Source organism: Ursus maritimus, unplaced genomic scaffold (genome assembly GCF_017311325.1).
Source record: "Ursus maritimus isolate PB19 unplaced genomic scaffold, ASM1731132v1 scaffold_34, whole genome shotgun sequence".
Classification (NCBI taxonomy): Eukaryota; Metazoa; Chordata; class Mammalia; order Carnivora; family Ursidae; genus Ursus; species Ursus maritimus.
Genome location: NW_024426008.1, coordinates 19,331,090 through 19,355,060, shown reverse-complemented (window position 1 = coordinate 19,355,060; position 23,971 = coordinate 19,331,090). Strand labels below are relative to the sequence as shown.

The following is a 23,971-nucleotide window of genomic DNA, read 5'->3' as shown; positions in this document are numbered from 1 at the left end:
TATAAATGTATTTTCTTTTCTTTTCTTTTTTTTTTTTAAGATTTTACTTAATTATTTGATAGAGAGGGAGAGAGAGCAGGAGCGAGGGGAAGGGGCAGAGGGAGAGGGAGCTGGACAGACTCCCCGCTGAGTAGGGAACCTAACACTGGACTCGATCCCAGGACCCTGAGATCATGACCTGAGCCGAAGGAAGATGCTTAACCAACTGAGCCACCAGGGCACCCCAAAAAGTATTTTCTTAATCAAATGCTATACTAATAATAGGCTCTCCTTTGTATGTAAAGGTAATACTACTGCATCACAGGGTATGTGCTTTGAGTTGCTTTTCTAAAATTGAGCATTGTCTTTTTTTTTTTTTAAGATTTTATTTATTTATTTGACAGAGAGAGAGACAGCCAGCGACAGAGGGAACACAAGCAGGGGGAGTGGGAGAGGAAGAAGCAGGCTCATAGCGGAGGAGCCTGATGTGGGGCTCGATCCCGTAACGCCAGGATCACGCCCTGAGCCAAAGGCAGACGCTTAACCGCTGTGCCACCCAGGCGCCCCTGAGGATTGTCTTGCATCATCCTTCTATATTCACTTGTTGGACTAGTTGTGGGCGCCATTTTGTGTAATTGCTGGCTTGTGTCAGAGATACACATAGTACACGGTTGTGGGTTCATAAAGTCTTCCATTTTCCTTAAAGGATTGGGACTTAAAGCAAAAACTTCCTAATATTTTCTGATCTTGGAAATAGAATAGTCATTTCTCCTGTGCTATTTCTGCTCCTTTGATATTATCTGAACACAATTTTTGCAGGGAAGTCCAGCTGTGCTGAGTGAGGAAAAAGTCATGATACTCATTGGTTTTTGAGTGGAGGTGTAGACAAGAGCAGATCTGGATCTGAAATTAAGGGTGAAAGTATGAAGCTAGTACCTCCCTGTATCTGAGACATGTTTAGTTACATGCTGAGTTTGGGAGTAAGGATTCTAAGGGGTAGAGAGAGAATATCTAGCTTGGTATGAAGTGGCCCAAGAAGCCTGGTCCCTGGTAACTCCTGGTTGGCAAGGTCCTGGCATGCTGGATTGGTCTCGTGACTGACCCAGGGGCTGCATGTTCTAGACCCTTTCTTGTCTCTCCTACAGACATTCTTAGATTGGCCTCAAGCTCTGCAACAACTCTGCCTAAATTGGGCATGACTCAGCCCTCTGCAACAGAACCCCAGATCTGCAGCGTGCTGCCAGGTCTGGCCTCAGAGTGAAGACCTCTCTGTGAAAACGGTACTCCTTACACGTGGTCCACTCATGTCTAGGACTTCTTTTCTTTCTTTTCTTTTCTTTTTCCTTTTCTTTCTTTCCCTTTCTTTCTTTCTTTCTTTCTTTCTTTCTTTCTTTTCTTTTCTTTTCTTTTCTTTTCTTTCGTTTTTATTTTTTAAGACTTTATTTATTTGAGAGAGTGAGCAACAGAGAGAGAGCACAAGGGGGGTAGGGGCAGAGGGAGAAGCAGACTCCCTGCTGAGCAGGGAACCCAATGCGGGGTTCGATCCCAGGACCCTGAGATCATGACCTGAGCCCAAGGTAGGTGCTTAACCAACTGAGCCACCCAGGCACTCTTGGGACTTCTTTTCTACCATGGTTGTTACATGAAGAGGCCTCCTCAAAGTCTTCTAAACCTCACAAGTGTTGGGTCTAATTTATGTGTGGATCAGATCCCTCATCAAACTTACGGAAGGAGGGCGTAGACATACAATGAAAACCAAAGTGACAAGGACGGGAGGAGCTGCCAGCAGCTGGTTTTGCTCACCTGATTTACAGTAGCTCCGACAGAGCCCTGCAGCACCATCTGAAGCATCTTGGCATCAGGGGGCTCCTGGTGAATGGCAACGGCTAACTGCAGGGTCTTCTTCTTCATATCTTCGATGGCAACTTCAATTGGTGTCAAAACAAACTGAACATAAGACATAAGTGCAGGGAAGTCATTGTCTGGTCTTGTAAGTCACAGACAAACCTGGGGCTATGATGCACCTGGATTTGAAGAGGCAGGTAAGGAGACCTTCAGAGTATTTAGAATACTCTGGATAGGTTAAGAGGAAGGAAAGACCCACCATTGCTTGAACACTTACTGTGTTCGGGGAACTTTGCGGATATTTCTCATGGACTCCTTTAAACCACCTCTGTATTCTCTCCATTTTACAGCCAAAGAAGGATTTGCAAGGTTAAGGAAGTGGCACAAGATGACACAGGGTAGTAAGTAGGGAGCTCAGAAATTGATCACAATGATGTCTACATTCAAAATCCATGTTCTTCCTACCTTGTTAAATTTCCTTTCCAATTACTGAACAAGTTACTTGACTTATAATTAGAGAAGGTATCAGAAGTACACTCAAGGTTGTTGTCCCCACCGTAACATATGATTTTGGCATCATTTGTACCTTCTCCAACGCACCCTGAAGGTGAATTCCCGGTTAACAGAATTCTCTTAAGGGTCAATCTGCTAGTTGCCAAGTTCTGCAGGTTTGGGGTAGGGTCCTTCTTGAATGTTGTAGGTGGAAGTATACCCCCCCCACTTCATATACTGAAGTCCTAATTCCCAGTACCTCAGAATGTGACCTTATTTGAGATAGGGTCTTTCTGGAGGTAATCAAGTTAAAGAGAGGACATTAGGATGGGCCCTGTATGATGGATGTCCCTATAAAGGGAGGAAATTTGGACACAGGGACACATGTCAAGGGAGAGAATGTGAAGACACAGGGAGGAGACTGTCATCCACAAGCCAAGGAGGGAGGCCCAGAACATATCCATTCCCCACAACCCTTGGAAGGAACCAACCCTGCCAACATTTTAATTTGGTCGCTAGCCTCCAGAACTGTGAGACAATACATTTCTGCCGTTTCAGCCATGCAGCCCGTGGTCCTTTGTTACAACAGTCCTAGTGATCTAACACACCGGGGTTCTCCGGGAAGGGAGATACGGCCAAGAAATGCTGTGAGAATTCTTACAGGGACCATGTGCTATGCCTACCTGTCCTAGTGTTCAAAAGTCCATAATAATAAGAAATATAATAGATGCCTTCTAACCCAACCTCCTCCTAACTGAGTCACTCATTCAGGATTTCTTCATCCACGAAGCTCGCTCTCTGATGTGGTAGCTGAACACCCTAGCCGGTGGGCAGTGAGCTCAGTCACTTCTGCTCCTGCCCCTTGAGGCATCCGTTCACCACAGTTCAGCTCGGTGCGTTCGGCAACTTGATGATGCCTGTTACGCCTGTTATTTTAATGACCTCATCTAATTAAAGAATGCACAAACTATGAGCTGTGGGTGTGGAAAGAAACAGAACTGTTTCTATGAACACCAAGCTGAATGGTGGGGCAAGGCATCACGAAAGTAAGTCGCTGTAAAGATTCCTGCCATATCAGGTGTGCAAGACAACTGTAAAAGGCTAGGGGCAAGCAAGTCATAAAAACCCAGAAGGACTCTGCCCTCATATTGTTTAGCAAGTATCTTTAAGCTCCTCCTCTGCTTTATAGAAATGAAAACTGAAAATTATGGACAGTGTATTAAGGGTGAGGCTTATTCTAGAAGACAATGCCGAGCTGTGATCCGCCAAACCCAAATCACAGGGAAGGCTGGGGCCCTATATAAACCGAATGACAGAGAAATGTCCACATCTGTATTTTAAAGTAGAATAAAATGTTTATACTATGTCTAGTTTCAAGACACTTTCTTGATCAGTCCTCTTACAATGGATTCAAAGTCTTCTACTGTACGTAGACCCAGAGAAGAGAAAGGGGTCCTTGCTGTCAGTGTGTAGATGAGGAAGTTCAATGAAAATAAGTGCCTTGGGCCATGTCCCAGGAGGAATCTGGGACTAGAGGCCAGCTGGTCTCCTTGCCTGTCTTGCATGGGGCCCTTCCTCCAGCTCATCACCAACTCATGCGGATACTCGCTTGCTGTTCTGGTCTCTGTTAACTAATCACACAACTCTGTCTGAATCACCTGTAAGCTTCCAAATATATAAAAATTCAATATTAAATATTTAAAATTTAAATATATATTTCATATAAACATATCATGAAAGTATACATGTTAAATATTGTCATTTTGTCATTCTATTTATGTTAAAGATATAACTTCAAAATGTAAAATATTTAAATATAAAGTAATGCTACGAAATGCGTGGCTGCCTAAATGGGATTCCCTGGCGCCGTCAGAGTCACGGGATAACCCCCAGGATACTATTTCCAGTGTGTCCCTTTCTTTGGTTTTCACTCCAGTCTCCCAGGAAGGAGCACGGAGAAGGTGTGTGTGTGTCATCCTGGAAGGAGACTCAGCATTCAGGGGTGACCTCAGTCCCGAGCCCGTTGGCTCCAGGGGCCATTACCTCTTCCTTCTGGATGACGCTGATCCTGGTCTTGATGTAGGGGAAGGCGTGCATGGTGGTGAGGACGGTGTTCCGCCGGTACTGCTCGTGCAGCTCTCCCCGGGGCCGCCCCTCCAGGGTGAACGGGGTGGTGTACATGAACCGTCGCAGATTGAAATTCTTCTCAAAGTATGTTACCCTGTCTTTCATCTCATACTCATCAAAGTAGGGCTCCACGAAAGTGATCTGTATGTAGGCCTGAGGGGGAAAAGGGGGAAGGAGGAGATGAGCTCGTCCGCAAGCCACCACCCAGGATGCACTGGGGAGGCATGCTGGGACACAGCGCCACTGCTCCACCCCTGGGCCCGTCCAAAAGCCACAGAAGCTGAGCACGTCAGGCTGACGTCTGGCCTGCTCCGCACCCCCAGGGAGACAAAGGGCTGCGGGCGAGAAGGACAAGGCTGCGTGCCTGTGTGAAGTCAGGTTTCCAAGCTGCCCCTCCACGCCGACCTCACTGGTCCCACTGACACTTGGTACAAGAGTTCGCAAACTGCTATTCAGAACAGACAAGCTTTCCTTTTTGGAGCCACCACGACCACTACCCACTTAGGAGAATGGCCAGGCTGAAGGCGAGTGACAATCCTGAGCATGGCCAGGGATGGAGAGGTGCTGGAACTTTCACATACCGACGGTAGGAGTGCAGAGCGGGACAGCCCCTTCTAACATTGGCTAGCCACTCCTTACACAGATAGATGACACTGGCCATCCGATCCCTGAACCCCGCTCTGACGTGTGTGTCCAAGAGAAGCGAAAACTCACCTTCACACACCTTGTCTACAGCAGAATTCATAATAGACAAAACCCAGAAATAACTCAAGCACGCCTCCTGCGGGGGATGGGTAAACAGACGGTGGTACGGCCAGATGACAGAACGCGAGTCCGCAGGACAAGAGAACGGACTACTACCACACGGACGACTCCCACGTGCACTGAGCAGTGACAGAGCCAGACTCACAGGACTGTGTGCTTGCGCTTATGATTACAGGGTTCCATTTATACGACCTTCTGGAAAAGGCAAAACTACAGAGACGGATGGCAGATCAACAACAGTCAGGGGTTCAGAGCAGAAGGGAGAGGCACGGGGAGATATTTGGGGGTGATGGAACTCTTCTTGGTGGTGGCTAAACGTGTTTGTCGAAACTCACAGAACTCAACACCAGGAACGTGAACGTCACCGCACGTACTTCATTTAAAAATCTGCGTGCACGTGCACACACACACACACACACACACACACACACTGAAGAAGGGCACTTACTAAGAAAGAAGGCATCTTTAAAAAAAAAAAAAAGAATGACAGTGACCACAGTCTTTGTAATACCACCCGATGAAAAGGGTGGGGACGTCATTGACCTCAGCCCGTAAATCACTATTTAGTGTGATGAACTCCGGCTGTCGTTCTGGGTTCTGCCTCTCAACTAAAACTCTCAGCACCTGCCTTGGGCATTTTAGAAGAAGGGACAAGTGTACCGTGTGTCAGGGACGTCACTGGCGACTGTTCGCGGCATGGGCTGTGCACGCCTATCTTCCAAGGACCTCCGACACCTCTGTCTAAGCCTAGCTCAGCTCTTACCACACTCACTACCTTAGGCCTTGACTAGGGAAGGTGTCTCAAGTGAGCAAGTCTTCTGAAATCTGGAGAAAAACAAATTCTTACGTTTGGTCAGTTCCTCCCTACTTGCATCATCTCCTTAATATCCTGGAGGACAGAACTGAGGGAACAGTTTGGACTCTTCACTTTCCAGGCCTGCCAGATGGCAAACGCTCTTCTGGCCCCAGCGTTTCATAAATACCTTGAACTTGCATTATTCCCAGCAGCTTAGACGGCCTCACGCACACATCGGTCTATGAGGTGGGCTGAGCGGGAGGACAGCACCCGTGATACATTAAGGAATTTATCTAGTCTTTGTCTGCACTTGCTGGCACGCAGCTTCCAAAACCCTTGGAATGTCCTGAGGGATAGGAGTGTCTTTGTATTTTAATGAGGTGACCCAAGCTTGGTGGGTCCCAGGATGAGGGCTGGTCACCCAAAAGACCAATCATGTGATTAGAGGGTTGAGACTCCGGGCTGACTTTGGCCTCAACCAGGGAGGGGAGGTGGGGGCTGGAGACTTGAGTTCAGTAATGTGGCTCCTGAGTTAATCAGTCGTGCCCGGACACTAAGCTCTGGACAGCAAGACTATATGGAGCTTCCTGACAGGTGAACACATAGACGTGCTGGGCAAGGGCGGGGGTTAGGGGACATGCCCGAAGTCCACAAGGAGGGGGCATGGAAGCGCTGGGGTCCTTCCCAGACCTTGCCTTCTGTGTACCCTTTATCATAAAACTGTCATTGTCATAAGGCACTTTCCTGAGGTCTATGAGTCACTCTAGTGAATTCCCTAACCTGAGGGCTGCCACAGGAACCCCCAAATTAGTAACCATTTGGTCAGATGTGCGGGTGGCCCGAGGCTGGTGTCAGAAGAGAGGGCAGGGCTGTGCAGGCCTTTGCCCCTGCCACAGGCTCACGGTGGGGAGTGTCCAAACTGGATGCGGCACACCCAGCCGGGGATGGGACAGAATACGCTCTCTGTGACAAAGGGAGGTCACTGAGGTCCAAGCCCTTCTCATCATTCCCCCAATGTCACGGGGCCCTGCACGTGGCCAGAAGAAATTCCTGCAGCCTAGAGCAGGGTGCCATTAAGCACTGGCAGTGAGAAGTTTGCATCTTTTCAGTATGTTTGAAGTTGAGTGTAAAGTTTGCATAGAAAGGCAATAAAGAACAGTGATCAAGAGGACAGACCCTGAGCTTGGGTCCTGGCTTGGACACTTGCGTGATCCTGGAAAGCTGCTTGACAATTTTGTACCTCAGTTTTCTCATCTGTAAAATAGGAATAACCACACCTACTTCAAAGGGCTCTTGGAGGATGAAATGAAGTGATGCACACAAAGGGCCTGATGCAGTGCCAGGCACACAGTTGGTGTTTAATAAATGGCAGCTCTTATGGTTCCTGCCTTGGAATATGGTTTCTTTAAGACCTAACCATATAATAGTTGAACCCTCGACAACAAAGTTTGGTCACATTTAAATGACTTTGAGAGCCCAGACAGAGGAGGTCATATTATGTTTTGGGGGTAGAACGAAGGGCATCAGAGCCTGAGGGTGATTTTTTGCAAATTTCTCCATACCTTGTTAGGATCCAACTTGGTTTTGTCCACAGGAGCTGAGTCTTTTATCACTTCCACAAATTCCTCACCGAAACACTGGCCATAAAATCCCTAGGCAAGAAGAACCAACAGATGATAAAGGTTATTTTAATGTAATGCAATTCTCTGTGTCTCAGAAATGGAGTAAGTTTGAAACAGTGTAAGGAAGAATTTGCTCACTGATTATTGGAAGTCTTTCTGAGCTAATGAGGCAAGTTAGCATTTCTGGAGACAAAAATAAAAATATAAGGAAGCGCAGCATTGCAAACTGATGGCTGCTTCCCTAAAATAAGTGTGCTTGACCTCTAATTCTACCAATGTCTTCATATTTCCCGAAGCAGCTCCAGGGGAATGGCACTATTTACTTCTGGCCTTTTGTGCCCTAGGAACTTGGAGGTCACTCACTAGGCTTCCCAGAATGTGACAAACCACATTTCACAAGAAGACAAATCATACATTTCTAGTCCTATGGTGGAGAAACATATTAGGGAACCAAGCGGCCTGGGGTCAATTGCTAGTTTTCCTTCTCATGAGCTGAATGACTTTGGGCAAGTTACTCAACCACTCTGGGCCATGGCTTCTTTGAGTTAAGTAGGAATTAAAGTCTCTTATTTTCCAGGGGTGGATAGCATAAGGACAATTTGGCAACTAAAGTGTTTTAAGTTTTACAGCCATGAAAAAGCATAAATTCAAAGCAATACAAGCAGGCGTAAGGCATGAATTGAAATAAGTGTCAGCACTTCAGGGAACCCCAGTTACTCAGAAGGTTTTGTTTGGAGGGCACGCCTTGACTTTCCTCCTGAGTTCTTAGTGCTTGGCCCTTTCCATGTCTGCTTTTCTCACTTTTCTCTAGGCTGTTTTCCTTTTTCTCCATCCTTTCCTCTAGGAATATGCTGCTTTTTTCTATGACATTATGGATCAAAAGTAGACAGCAGGTTGGAGTTGGGGCTTCCAGCCTACGAGATGGGACACCGACTCCGATGAGCTGTAGAGGAGGGCTCCTTGGACCAGCTCAGCAGCAAGAGCTCACTGTGGTCATGGTGTGGCTACTGTGAGCATCTCTGTGTCAGAAGGGGGATGTGTTGTCCGATGATACCAAAAGGATGACTACAACACTTCCTAGGGATAACTCAGTAATTTGGCCAGATTCAAAGTCAAGGTAATAATCTTAAGGCTGAAAAACCATTACTAAAATTTAAAGAGTGACAGGAAAGCACATGACATCAACTGACTTTTGGGTAGTCTTGAAAACAAATACTCACCCTATAAATTCATAAATTTGGACAAGCAAATGCAGAATCTTAGGGAAAAATTCTCCAAATCCTGCTTTACCTTATGATCTCACCTAATACCTTCACATTATAAATGCAATGTGAATAAATTTTTATACAGATCAATGACAAATCCATAATTGGGGGGGGGCAATGACCCACTCTAACTTGTGTTCATGAAGTATACATTGTCAAGAACTTTTCTTACCTCTAGTCTGTGAGAGATCTCAGGGAGCTTGGTAATAGCAGGCTCTTTGTAAATAAATTCCTGCTCATCTAAATCCCCAAATTTGGATCCATAGAAACCAACTCGGAAGTAAGTCCCAAACATTCTCTTGTGACCCTAGTGAGCAAAATAAGGTCATTTTTGAGGATCTATAGGCTTGGAAAGGGCAAGATTCTTCTATTATTGTGTTATAAAACATTTTATTTATTTATTTTTTGAAGATTTTATTTATTTCTTTGACAGAGGGAGACGAAGCACAAGCAGGGGGAGTGGCAGGCAGAAGGAGAGGGAGAAGCAGGCTCTCTGTGGAGCAGGGAGCCAGATGTGGGGCTTGATCCCAGGACCCTGGGATCATGACCTGAGCTGAAGGCAGAGGCTTAACCATCTGAACCACCCAGGCACCCACAAAGCATTTTATTCCTATGGCTAATATAAACTGAAATCACGCCTTTAAAAAAATGCAATGTTTATGGAAGAAACTTCGGAAATAAGAAAGAAAGAAAGAAAGAAAGAAAGAAAGAAAGAAAGAAAGAAAGAAAGAAAGAAATGCCATGAAAGATTTCTAGGACTTCTTTGAAGTGAACTTTAAAAATCCTCACATTTCCTGGTTGTGCAGTCATCCAGGTGCTTTCTTTCAGTCTGAACTGTCTGAACCCTGGTTCTCTACCTATTCCCAGCCCCTCTCCATTGGGTAGGTAAGAGCGACAGCAATGATGTGCTCAAGGCAAATCGCTCACTAGAGAGGAAGCAGGACTAAGGATCTCTGGGACAGGGTCACCTGCTGCCAGGTAACAGGACCTGCTGGCCAGGCTCCCCAGCTACCTTGCTAATGATGCTGTCAAAAGCCTTCTGTAGCTTGTCGTGGGTGGAGGTCAGCTTCCGAAAGTCTCTGTGTGCTTCCAGGATGGGAATGACCAGCTTGTAGACCTCATTAACCGTCTCGTACAATCCTCCCTTGGAAAGAGAAAATCAACAAGAATTTAATCCAGGCGACAGTTAAGAAGAACATCCAGAGTTCGTTATGTGGTGGAGGATGGATTAGTAATGGGCGCCACAATATTTTACAGAGCAAGAGTGATGTCTGGGCTTCTCTGGGACGGCCGGAGCACGCAAACGGAACTAGACATGCGCTAAATGGTCCTATATGATGATGTTAAGTGGGCAAAAGGGTTTCCAAGGAATAAAAACAGGAGATTGGCAGCAGGGGCACGTAACTACTCAGGAAGGCAGCTCTGGCATAGTTAAATGTCATCAGGGGTCACCCTTAGCCAGATGTTTGATGCATGCCTAAAAGGAGTTGGTAGGATTCTAACTAGTTCACTTTCTTGAATTTTAGGAAAAATGGAAGTATATTGCTCTTTCTCTGAGTCCTGAAATGGAAAGCAGAAAAAAGAAAAGATAGTTAAAACAAAAAATACATAGAGGTCGTAAGGTAGGAAACTTGGAAATGAAACGTAGAAAAGAAAGAAAACTATACAGATGAACATAAAAGTGGATTAGCTAAACATAGTGAAGTGTTAGATATTTACTTGGCTTACAACTGGGGGGGGGGAGGAGTGGGGTTATTAACATGAAAATGGGCAAGAGACTTTCTCCACTACCCTGAATCGCACTTACTTAATCTACCTATTTTTTTTCTCTTATCAGGAGTGTGTAGACCCAGACTAGGCAAGTGAGGGGAGTCTTAGTGGTTTGCCCTCCCACCGTTCTCTGAGCTGGTCCTGCTTTGCGCCAATCCTGAGGACTACCTAGTTGTCAGAAAGACAGCCGGTCCATCTATTCCCTCCCTCTCCTCCCAGTGGCTCCGCCCCAATATTTTTTTCCACCGGAGGGAAAACGAGGGAGTGAGAACATGCCTCATCATTTGTGGTGTAACCCTGGACAAGCCATTTCACCTCTCTGTGGCCTAATTTCCACCCTATTAAATGGAAATAATACAGTGTAACTGCTGTGCAGCCGAAGAGCCTGCCATGAAAACCAGAATATTGCAGTGATGAAAGGCTTTCTTGGCTCCCAGCAGAACTGATGCAATTTGCATACATCAAAGTCATCTGGGGCCACCACCCCCCCCCAGCCCTGCACAGCCCAGCAGGAGGTGCGCCCGGCTCGGGGTGAAGACTGGCATTCATGGCGCTGGGAGTCTGGCCCACGCGGAGGCCCCGGGACCCCTGTGAGCACTGACCGTGCTGAAGAGTTCAGCGGCGTGCTCCAGGAGGCCCACCAGGCCGCTCTCGGTGAAGTACCGGCCTGAACACACGCCGTCCTCATCGGGTGACAAGGTGTCATCGGAGACCGCAGACTCCTCCAGCACGTTGGAAGAAATGTTCTGAAAGAGATCCCAGTATAAGCCCAGAGAACAGGGGGACCGGACTAACAAAGGGTACGAGAGGAACCCAAGATGGGGCACTGAGCCAGCGTGCGTTCAAAGATCCTCACAGAGCCTGTGATTATAGAATGTCTCTAAGTCCACCCACAAGACGCTCTGGCTGCCATTTATTTTGAAAGGATACACTGAGCAACTGGTCTTCAAAACTTACAATTTTCTTTTCTTTTTGACCTTTAGGACATACACAAAGGACACTTACCTCAGTGTAGGAACAACTGAGTTACTGTCATGAAAGACCCTATGGGACATCCAGCAGGGGTCATGGTTTTTAAAAAGGCAAAGACCAGGGGCGCCTGGGTGGCTCAGTCGTTAAGCGTCTGCCTTAGGCTCAGGGCGTGATCCCGGCATTCTGGGATCAAGCCCCACATCAGGCTCCTCTGCTAGGAGCCTGTTTCTTCCTCTCCCACTTCCCCTGCTTGTGTTCCCTCTCTCGCTGGCTGTCTCTCTCTCTCAAGTAAATAAATAAAATCTTAAAAAAAAAAAAAGGCAAAGACCAATTAACAGCTAATGAGACTCGTGCTTCAGCAGCCCAGTGAACCTTGGAGGTGCGTTGCTACTGACTTGACTTGCAGGTGAACAGCCATATTATACAATAATAGCCAACGAGAATGTCCTCTTGGTGGCCATGTTGATGGCAATGCAACCTTTATTGTTGTCTCCCATTTTGTTCTTTTTTTCAAGATTTCCTTTACACAAACCATAGAGTTTAAAGTCTCCAGCAGAGAGTGCAGTAACCAGGGCCCGGGCTAGGATGAACCAAGTGAGAAACCGAGGGCACAACCTTTAGAGAGGCATTCAATCCCAGGGTCCACCCAATCTCAGGAAGTGATGACTCTGAACTTGCTTGACCCTAGGAGTGAGTGCTTCCTTACATTTTGCCCCTTAGGCGCCTCTTGCCTCACCCCAGCTCTGGCCCTTGCAGTGACTCTCATACTCTTGACATGTTAAAAGTCTTTTTTTTCAACCTGTCTCACAGCTGTAGACGAAACGCATATAGCACGTAAAAGCCATGAGATATCTTCCCAGCTTAGAGATTGCAAACAGGCAGCACACATGCCACTCCTTCCTATTCCTACACTGGTAGCAGGCATAACTAATCAACTATAGCACCATTTCCCTTGAAGTTTAGATATATAGTCAGTCCTTGAACAACACTGGTTTGAACTGCACGGGTCCACTTATATGCATTTTCGAAAATATACTGGACTCTGAAACTAAGAATACTCTACATGTTAACTAATCGAATTTAAATAAAATCAATTTAAAAAATATATTGGAAAAATCTTTTGAGATTTGTGACAATTTGAAAAAACTGACAAACCGTGTAGTTTAGAAATACCAAAGATATTAAGGAGAAGTTAGGTATTATTGTAAGAATATATCATACATCTAGCATACAAAACACAGGTGAATCAACAGTTTATGTTACCACTAAGGTGTCTGTTCAACAGTAGGCTATTAGTAGTTAAGTTTTGGGGGAAGTTGAGTTATCTGTGGACTTCTTTTTTTTTTTTTTTTTAAAGATTTTATTTATTTATTCGACAGAGATAGAGACAGCCAGCCAGAGATAGAGACAGACAGAGAGAGGGAACACAAGCAGGGGGAGTGGGAATGGAAGAAGCAGGCTCATAGCGGAGGAGCCTGATGTGGGGCTTGATCCCATAACGCCGGGATCACGCCCTGAGCCGAAGGCAGACGCTTAACCGCTGTGCCACTCAGGCGCCCCTATCTGTGGACTTCTGACTAGGTGGGGGGTGCCCCTGTGTTGTTTAAGGGTCAACTGTATTCTCAAAATTCACGACCAACTGACCAGAGTTGGCCTGTGAAGTAAAATGATCTGCTTCCTGGCCTGGTTAGCAAAATCAAGCGAATCAACCTTAACAATCAAAGAAAAGAGCTGTCACAGTCCTCTATCTTCACATCTAAGATTTTAATGTAGTTTTAGGAATATAGGAGGCTCTCAGAATCTCTTGTGACCAGTCTTTTTTCCAAACCCGGTCTTTCTATTATAATGTTTCCAAACTGGAAATAACAGAAGGTCCCAGGGATTCAGTTGAAAGAATCTAATAACTTGAGAAATGAGTGCTATGAGAATTGTATGCAATTTTCTACAGGTAGAGGAACAGATCTGAAGTAATGTAGCTTTCTTAGCTGTAACTAGAGGGAAAGGATTCTGGCAGACTTCCCTGGCTTCAGAATCAGGGAGGTAAAAGTCAGAGCAGGATCTGAGAATGTATCCATATCTACATTTGTGGAATAAACACGGCAGTCTGGGGCATAGAATTTCAACGAGCTCAGTGCCTTGGAATTCAGTGGCCTCAAAGTTATTTTCCTTGCACAGAATTATTTATCTCCTGTTTATAATTCTTTTCCAAAAATTCAATTTTATTGGAGCAGAACGAGGTTGAAAACTAAAGCACACAGCATTTGAGAAGTCAACTCTGGACATCTGTTGTTAATGCTGTCCAGAGGTCCTTTATCCTTTTGTAGAGTAAGGCATCCTGGGGAACCATCCACAAGTCCAGGTGCAGACCTCTACTCTGGCCCAGCCAATCAGAGCATTCCATTTCTCTGGCCACTCTGATTGGCTCAGGGATGAGCACATGAGCCTGTCAGAACCAATAAGATGCACTGAGACTTTCTCAGCAACTGCTAGAAATGAGCCATCTCTCTATTCTCCTGGTCTTCAACCTGGGAAGGCATAAACCTAAACACTTCTAGTGGGCATGGGAAGCCCGTGCAGGATGAAGTCGATGTACAGGAAAGCAGAGACAGGAAGTGGTGACAACACTGAGGTCTGATGACATGGTTTGCGTCCCTCCTTTCGGTTTGGTGGGTGCTGCTCCCAGCTCGCCTCCCTCATGCAAGCTGATAAATTCCATTTCCACCCTAGGTCAGTCTAGGTTTGGTATTCTGTCACTTGCAAGCATACATTTCCAAAAAGATTTGGTATGTCTCCTTCGAGGGAAAAGAATTGGCTCAAAAGCAACAACATGATTTGGCTTCTCTTCCGTAGCCGAGAACACCTACCTCACCGTGTTCTGTGTATCATGAAGACCTCATACTTTGCAACTCCTTCTGCTTCCCCCTTCACCTTCCTGGTCCTTCTGAGCTTCCCACGACCCCCAGGTTAGGTCAGATTATAAACACTCCTGGCATCTTGTACCTCTTTCTTACAGCATTTATCATAATTGTAATTGAATAAGGAATAGAATAGTTAGATGATGCCGCTCTCCCTGGCTAGAAGGTAAAGTTCATGAGGACACAGTAAGTGCTCAATAAATATCATCTAGAAGAATAAAGGAATGGATATAGAGATATGAAAAATAGAGCTAAATGTTCCCCTGTAGGGACAATGTGGAGGTTTTCTGTTGGTTCTAGAATAACTGCTCTATCTTGCCTTGGCATGGCTTATGATAAGCAAATCAAATGAATTCTAGGAGAAATTAGAATTCTCAAGCTTACCAAATATGAGAGTCAATAATGAAATGCCATTAATATTTAGGTGACAAATATCCAAATAGAATATAGTAACAGTCAAAAAGGCATAAAAGAAAGATATGAAATAGTTCAGTTAATAAAGCATGGAAAGAGGATGATACGATTCAACATTGAGTAAAAAACCCAAAGATTTTCTGGGAATTGAAAGAGTAGCACTTAAAATATTTACCCTTGATAATATCAAACGGCCAAAATAAATGTGATGAAAGAAGCAGATACATATCAAATTACTTTTGTAACTTTCTTTGCTTTTATGTGAATGAAAATCAGATGTGATATTTTTACGCTTTTTGGATAAGAATTTCATTTTTGGCCTTTATAACACACATTTCTGAACTGAGAACAGAAGTGATTTGCTGAGGATGAAATGTTAGAATAAATATTATTGTTACCGAATGCCGTAAGAAAGGAGGAGTTAATAATAAGAAGCAAACAGGTGCACAGGTGAAAGAGTTCAAGGGAATCAGAAGCTCCTGGCACCCCCAGCAACGGTTTCAGTGACTTCTTCGCAAAGCCTGCGGAAGCTACTCTGAATTGTCCTCTCCCTCTGGTTCACATGGCCATCGCAAAATTGTGTTGAAGAACAATACTGGAAAAAAGCCTTTTATAAAACCAGTCATATAGATTCAAACAAGGATAATACAGGCACTTACAAATGACTGTGAGTCTGGCTTGAAAAGGGCTCTGTTACCGTACTGTATTGTTCGTGGTTTCAAGGGGAGTCATTTCTGCAGATTATCTCTCTTACAAAAGGACTCATAAAACTTTTATTTTCTCTAAAGACTGTATTAAACTATTCAGCAAAAGCTATCCAAGTGGCCATTGAGCATCCTAGCCCTGAGTCAATTTTCAGACCTGGTAGACCATTTCCCTTTGCTAACTGTGGGTAATATTCAGCTTATCCTAAGAAAGTACTGGTTCAGCTCCCTTTTGCTCTTCCCAGGTCAACGTGGTTCTTCCTCGCTTTGGGACTGAAGTGTGGAATGCTACAGAGTTGGGCCATGTGATCCAAGGAATGGGTCGTGCAGGAAATCATTTCTCTAGTGTCTGGAAAATACTTTCCCAGTTGTCAATGTACTGTGCCAACTCTAAGTCTTTGAGAAAGAGTTTAAGTGACCTTAGAAAAACTGCTCTCTCAGTTTTGTCATCTGTTAAGTAGGAGTCATAGTCCCTTGCCTATCTGCCTGCTTTACTGGTGGATGCAGAGGGTCAAATGAAATCATGGATCTGAGTGTTTGGGAATGCCCAGAGTGCCTGTCAACTCTATATTTATTGTAAATAGTTAAAAAAAAAACAAAAACAAAACCAAGTTAGTAAGATAGTAAAGCAATTAGAAGAGGCAAATATAAGAACTAAAGCAGATTTCTTTCAGCCTTGGCACTACTGACATTTGAGGCCACATATGCATTGTAGAATGTTCAGCAGTGTCCCTGGCTTATACGTGTCAGATGCCAATGCTCCCCCTCACCACCACCACCCCCCCGTTGTAACAACCAGAAATGTCTCCAGAGATCTTCAAATGCCTTCTGGGTTGGGAGGCAAGACCACCCCCAGTTGAGAACCATGGCTCTCAAGGAGAAGCTGCATTTGCCCCCCACCTGAAAACTGACGCTGCCCACGGGCAGGTAGCTGTGGTCCTCCAGCATGCTCAGGTACTCGGCCACTAAGGCAGCCGCGTGCACCAGGCACATGGCTGCCTCCGTGTAGCATTTCTTCTTGGTGTGTTTCTCGGCCATGTTCTGGAGCCAGGTCAGCCGCAGATCAGGAGAGGTCTGGTAACTCTTGGCAATTCTGAGGACAGATGGAGAACGTTTCAAGGACAGCTGGTTAATGACACTGTTTTTCTACTGTGCATGGCCACTTTTTTCTCCCAAAGGATCCCCCCCCCCTTAGAGGTTTTCCCCACCTGTTCAAAAAATGAGAGAAAAAGCAAACATTTATCAGTCTAGTTGTTTTCATTCCACAGGTAGGGTGTGCTGGACATCAAGAAATAGCATTTACTTAAAGTTTTATGGGGAAGAAAAAGGCCCAATCAAACGAGGTCTATTTTAATGGATCTCTAGCAATTTTCTTCCTTTTCTTTCCTTCCTCTCAGAATAACAACAAAAGTACGACCCATCTACGACATCACATCCGATCCAATTTATTTCTGTAAGTAGTTTCTCCTGAACAAGGACCTTAAGACAGTTTGAAACTATAAAGTAAAATATGATTTCTAAATAAAACTATACATCTCTGTCCAAATATAACTGGAAAAAAACATATAGGAAATAATTCGTATGATAATAGTTCTTTTCTCTCCTTCTTTGTAAAAGATACCTCAGTTTAAATTAGGGGGATATTTCTAAAAATATGTACATGAATCAGTCCACTCTGAATATTAATTTCTACATATGCAAAGGATGCCATCCAAAACTGAACCCACATGGACCAAGATAATGACACTACCAAGACCTCCACAGTGACAAACCCTAGACCCTCAGCTGACACCCTCTGACTTTATCAGAAAAGTGTACCTGTACATGAGATCCATAAGCATCTCGGGATCTTCCTGAAATTCCCTCATTTTCACCGTGTCATATAAGATGCTGTTCAGATTGCAGAGAAGTTCTTCCACCTGCAAAAAAGCGAACACCTCTAAACAATCCTGGCTTTGTCATCCATGGTACCAAGCTAGGGCTGCATTGGGAGCGCCACAGGCGGGCTTCTCTGTGGGAGCAGAACTCACAGGTGGAGGGAAGGCTGGATGGACCCTGCATGGCCTTCATCTTTGCAGGTCCATGTGCTTCGGAGGCCCAGATGTGAGTTGGCCCTTGGGATCCATGAATTAGCTCTGAATCCTTATACTATCTTCCCTCTTGTTTAAAGTAACTTGAACTAGTTTCAGTTATTTGCAACCTAGAAGAACCCTCAACTGTACTCTGGAACATCAGGTCTTTTTATACCAAATCAGAGGCAGCTTAGGACTTTAGCTTACGTTATTTACATAAATATATATATATATATGGCTAATAACTAATATATATATAGTAACCAATATACAGTATGCTATATATTATATATTGTATATAATATATAGTGTGTTGTATATTAAATACATATATATACATATTTATAAATCTTATATATAACACAGAACTGCTATATAATTACATATTATATATAATACATGAATACACAGTATACACACACACATATATATACCCAAGTTTATACCTGTCTGATCCTGAACCTGTGTGTGAGATAAGGCACCCTCTTCAGCTTACCTGGGTGGGGAAAGGAGTGGCCTGCATGGCTGTGTCCTCTTCTGCATAGGCCAAGATCGTCCTCAAGGATCTTCTCAGGTACTCCTCATTAAAGTCTGGTGCTTTGCCCACCAAAGATGCCAGAGACATGGTGACTTGCATCTTCACTCTTGCAAAGTTCTGCATCAGGAAGAGGAAAGATGGAACAAACAAGAGGCACTCAGCTAGCAGATAATGGAAGGCGGCGGAGCCAGGCACCAGGAACTCCCCAGTGCTTCTTTTACCCCATCTCAACCGTTTCCTTTTCTCTCAATGAAATATGAGCTCTACTTTGCACAAGATTCATATTGTTGTTTAAATGGTTTAAATGGACTTTGCTCTGACATAAATCTGTCAGCTGCCTTTAAATTTTCATTGAGGACTGGATGGCCTCCATGCTGTAAGGCTGGGAGGTTCCTACAAAGTTGGGTCTCAAAGATGGATCCTTTTGTACCAACTTTCCTCTTCTTGGAACTTGACTTGAACTGGAAAAAGGAACAGTATCTCCATGGCCACACTTTCTGAGATTCGGGACCTTGGACAGGCAGTGACTTTCTGTTTCTCCTTCCCTTCCAGCCCTATGGAAAAATATGATTATCCTGAGGGTCCCCGAGAAAATGTCCTAAATATTTTCAATAGTTATGCCTTACATATGACAAGGACCCTGTCTTTTTCCTCTGGGCCAGTTTATCTTTTAAGATCTCTTGGACATGTACGTTAACATGACCACAAATGTAAATAATCTCGATAAGCTAAAATCTAGATAAAACTAAACAAAGATCTAGATAAATCTAAATACACTAAAATCTAGATAAACTAAAGCAAAGGTGAACTCTTCTGCAATAAAGCCGAATTCCAAAGGCTGCAAAGCTTCTATTAAAACACAGGTGCAGATGATACTGCTCATTCAAATTCTCCTCCGTAGGTCATCCCGGTACCATTCAATCAGAATTCGGAAACAAGACAAACGCTTCTGAATTCTTAACCTGCCTGCTGTATTTTTCCCCACAGAGGACAACTTTTAATCTCCCAATATTCATTCACTTGTCCTCGAAACACGCAGATGGAAACCACCGCATTCATCGGTCTTCTTCTTCACTTGTGATTGCAAACCCAAAGGCCGCTATCCATCTCCATCATCCGTTGTCGCCTTCCCATGGGACAGAAGGAAATGGCGATCCCGCAAACTTTTCCTCAACCGAGGCTTTGCACTGACTTTCTCTCCATTTCTGGGCCACCCCGCCGGTGGGAGCGCTTACACTGGTGGCTCCAAAGCTGAACCTCATGAGGAGGTAGAGGGTGGCACAGGCTTGGCTCCGGGTGACGTCCATGCTGCTGCTGCAGTGGTGTAACACTCGCTGGCACAGGTCCGCACACTGCTCCACCTCCTCCTCAAACAGCAAGTCCCCGAACTACGAGAGACACAGAGGCCGTGAGGCAGCCCTTGGCACCTTCGTGTTTTTTCTGGACTGGATGCCTGTTGAAATAGGCAATGTCTGCTGGGACAAGCGGAAAGCCTAGAGGAGCTCATGCATTGCTCTATGAAGATAATGAGCTCCTTGAGTCAGAAGATGAGTCGAAACAATGGAGCCGACTTAAGATTTAATTATGAACTTCACCACTAAGCTCAGGGCCGCGTAGTTAACCGCATTGTCAGCCAGGTTGCACTCGCTGGCAAAGTCACCTCTCTGCAGGAAGGATCCCGTGTTTACTGAGTCCCCAGGAAATAACTGGTGACTAAGAAAGAGAAAATAATCCTGACAGGGGAGAGCAGAAGAATTCTACTTTCTAAATGTAAAAGATCCCGGGCTCCTGGCTGCCTCAGTTGGAAAAGCATGCAACTCTTGGTCTCAGGGTCATGAGTTTGAGCCCTATGTCGGACATAGAGATTACTTAAATAAATAAATAAATAAATAAACTTAAAAAAATGTAAAAGATCCCATTAAGAAGGTACCACCTGAGATTTTTCCAATCCAGGGGGAGAAATTAAACTGCATTAGACCACTTGATGTAAGAAAAATCTATATAATTCAGGCTATGAGAAATTTACTTCTGAATCTTCTCTCATTTTACGACATGATGTTTTGCAAGACTTACTGATAGGTGTCATGTTTAGGACATTAATCTCACCCAGATGTGGTATTAAAAGGGGTGAAAGGTAAAGGCGCTCAGCTATTTTTGCTCTCACATCTCCAGCGAGTGGCCATGTCAAATGTCTATAGTTCTGTCCACGTTTCAAGTGTGAGAGCCACTGTTGTTCTTAATGGTGACTTCTCAAAAGAAATCAGGGCATCTGCTTTATTCTTAGGTAGACTTAAAACCTTTACCTTGATGTCACTTAATAGCGTGCCGTGTGGGTTTTGGGGCACCTGATGGGAGAAGTGTGAAGCCAGATGAGACTCTCAGCTCTTAATTAGGAGTAAGAAAACAAGCAGCCCATGTTTACCTTGGCAATGAGAGCCCGGAGTGTCGCAAAGCAGTGAGTCAGGTAGGTGGTGCTCTGATCGCAGCTCAGAGAATTCACCAGGACCCTTAGAACACCTCCCAGCAGGCTGTCTTTACAGTCCAGAGCCGAGCTTGCCTGGTGGGAAGGAAGAACAGCGTCACTGAATCCCTGCGCTGTGCCAGGGAGCGGAGGGGTGAAGACACAAGTTGGCGCTCTTGACAATTAGCATAGCGATGCTGACGTTCCGTCTCTCTTAGTCTAAGATATTCGGCGTTTGGCCTCCACACACATCATCCATTACCATGACAGCTGAAGACCTATTTCTAAATGACTTTATTGCAAAACTCCCAAATGGTTTGGGATTTATGTCCAATTCCGGGCTGTTAAACTAAGTTATAAGGCACACCTCCCCCCACCCCAGACAACAGCTCTTGGAATGTTCTTTCTTTATATAGAAGCCACAGCTTTCCTTGTGGGCTTCAAAACACAATTGTCAGCCTCCCAGTACAAAGGGGGCTGTGTGGTGGTGCCACGTTTCTAAATAGAACAGCAAGACTAAAACCACCAAAGGGAATGACAAGAAAGTGCCATTTCTTTGGGGGAAAAAAAGCATCTTGGGGACTGGTAAGTATATAGCAGTCAAAGCAGTGATGGATAGAGATATAATCAATATGATGCCAAGTAGTTAAGATATCAAAGATACCACATACTTTTTGTCTTTATGTTTCTATAACAATGACTTTGAATTTAAACCACCTAAAAGTAGGATAACTAAGGTTTCCCTGGGTTTCAACAACATTTCTTTTCCTAGCTCCAAAAAGCAACACTCAATCTACCTAAATAAATGATTTCTCGCTGGAAACATGGAGGGACTCCTTTCTCAGGTTAACCAAAAAACCCATTATCATGTAGACTTCTGGGAATTTTTGGAAACACTCACTTAGGAGATAAAATTAGTACGGTAAATTGTCTTACTGCAACGTTCATAGTGGCACTATGCTTTTCTGCAGCGGGTATGGCAAATTCATGCTACAAGTGACTTTGCTTCACCAACCTGGTCCAAGGTAGACCTCATTATTCAGACCTAGCACCCTTTTCATCTGGTCCAGTCATAATCTTAGCTCCCATACTAGATGTCAACCATGATTCAACTGCAGTTCGCCCATGAAAGAAACAAAACAAAAACCCTAGCTACCATCCCTATTCTTGATCATCAGCTATAAACCACCAGCTATGTTATACACTCGGTACACACTTGGCAGATTTAACTCTGAGGGTCACCTTGTCAAGCACCCAAGTGAGCAGCGAGGCAAAGAAGCCAGAAGAATGTTCAGTATCTCTGGAATTTGTAAGGTGAACACTATTGTAAATGGTTAAAAAAAAAAAAAAGGCGTTTTGGGATCACGTTTCTTTCCCAGTTCTCCATAAAGAGTTCCTTATTAAATTCCAGGAAACATATTCATGTTGAACAGATCAGGTGTGTGTTGTCCTCACCTGGATAATGTTCTCCTGCATATCCAGGATGATTAAATTTGCTTCTGTAGCCAGATTGCCACTGATCAGGGCTTCTTGATCTAACTCTGCCTTTGTTCTAAGAAAAGAAAAGAAAAGAAAAGAAAAGAAAAGAAAAGAAAAGAAAAAAAAAAAGAGGTCAAATTAAAGAGCATATCAAACCTGGCCACATTCCAGGGATGGCAATCTATGCACCAAGGCGTAAAGAAATGTCTGAATAGTCCATCTTGAAGTGAAAACAGAGGAGCTGGCCAGAGGTAACCAAACAGTACAGGGCACTTTCTGAGATTAGTGCCTGGTGGACACGATTTTCCAGATCAAGTCTACAGGTCATCCGCAGCCCCACTACTACGAATAATGATGACAGTCACAGAAAGAACAAAATGGGGAGAAAAGCAATTATTGGTTGCCACTACCAGTCAGGCTAGACAATCTTGACTGCTGTGTGAAGCCTCGGCCCGTTCCTGGGTTTCCTGCATGAGAACCAATCTAGACCTGAATCAAGGGAAGCCTCTGCCACAGGCCAGAGGGAGCCGGACTGGGTGTGATCTGAATTTGGCAGACAGCAGTGCTGCTGGATTGGGAAAGCTGCTACTTCTGAACTGGGGCAGGGAAGAGTCAGTCTCTTGACATCCCAAAGGCCCCCCTGAGGGTTGCTCAGTCAAGTGGGGACCTTTTGTTTTCTCCCCAGTGCGCAGCAAGGTGGCATTCCTGTGGGACAGCAGGTCATAGCACATCCAGCTGGGTGTTACTGGTTACTAGCCACTAGGGAATGGTAGGGAATGGGAAATTGCCTGGCACCGCTTCTCAGCACGGTTTCCATTTTGAGGAACCAGAACGTTTCAGGCACTCGTTCATTGATTCTCATAAAATCTAAGTGAAGATGGGAAGGGATATTTTGTATCATCTAAATTTAGTGGCCAGAAAAGGGAAGGGTGAAGAATTCATTTCCCCAAGATGCCCCAGAGGCCAGTATGTTGCCATAGAGGTTGGGGCGTCATGATGTGAGCCCACAAGTCTTGGACCAGAATCACCTCTTCTTGAGTCCCCTTCATCCAACAACGGGAGCTCTGCCACTGCTTATATACTACTGAGGGCTCAGAATAAATGTTTCCTTGTGTTTTAAATGTTTCCAAGCTGGGGAGCCTGGGGGGGCTCAGTCGGTTAAGCGTCTGCCTTTGGCTCAGGTCATGATCCCAGGGTCCTGGGACAGAGTCCTGCATTGGGCTCATCTGCTTCTCCCTCTGCCTGCTGCTTCCCCTGCTAGCCCCCCCCCCCCGACAAATAAATAAAATCTTTAAAATTTTCAAGTTTTGAACAGGCTCTCTGGTCCCAAGGGGCTCTATGTTGTTGTTTTTCATTCTGCAAGTGATAGTATTTGTGTAAGAAAAGTGAAATATGAAAGCTATTTTTAAAAACCGTAGATTTTTAAATCGGTAGATTTCGATTTTGAGCAGTGCTACGCAACAGAAACATAATGAAAAACACGTATGTCATTCTCCATTTTGTAGCCACACTAAAGAAAGCAAAAAGAAATAGGTGAGAGTAACTGAAAATATTTTACTTGACCCAATGCAGAAAAGAAATTGTCAATGTGTAATCACTATAAAAATTACTAATGAGATATTTTCCATTCCTTCTTTGGTGCTAAACTGTCAAAATCTGGCCTGTATGTTTCACTTGTAGCACTAATGTGGCTGCTCCATGGGACAATGCAGACCTAGATCTGGTTTTCATTTTTGTTGTCAAAGTTTCTCAATT

At 44.6% G+C, this 23,971-nt stretch overlaps 1 protein-coding gene across 2 annotated transcripts in view; it reads right to left on the bottom strand.

Moving 5' to 3' along the window:
• The window catches only part of DOCK8 (dedicator of cytokinesis 8), a 220,386-nt gene that overhangs the window by 10,554 nt on the left and 185,861 nt on the right, over positions 1-23,971 (bottom strand). For both annotated transcript variants that reach the window (XM_040620284.1, XM_008690931.2), the window contains 12 exons: positions 22,193-22,289; positions 20,699-20,833; positions 19,512-19,664; positions 18,235-18,393; positions 17,485-17,585; positions 16,567-16,759; positions 11,264-11,407; positions 9,904-10,035; positions 9,064-9,198; positions 7,567-7,656; positions 4,360-4,596; positions 1,783-1,926 (listed from right to left, as the gene is read on the bottom strand). In XM_040620284.1, coding sequence (XP_040476218.1) covers positions 1,783-1,926; positions 4,360-4,596; positions 7,567-7,656; positions 9,064-9,198; positions 9,904-10,035; positions 11,264-11,407; positions 16,567-16,759; positions 17,485-17,585; positions 18,235-18,393; positions 19,512-19,664; positions 20,699-20,833; positions 22,193-22,289 — 1,720 coding nt within the window. The remainder of the gene's footprint in view (positions 1-1,782; positions 1,927-4,359; positions 4,597-7,566; positions 7,657-9,063; positions 9,199-9,903; positions 10,036-11,263; positions 11,408-16,566; positions 16,760-17,484; positions 17,586-18,234; positions 18,394-19,511; positions 19,665-20,698; positions 20,834-22,192; positions 22,290-23,971) is intronic.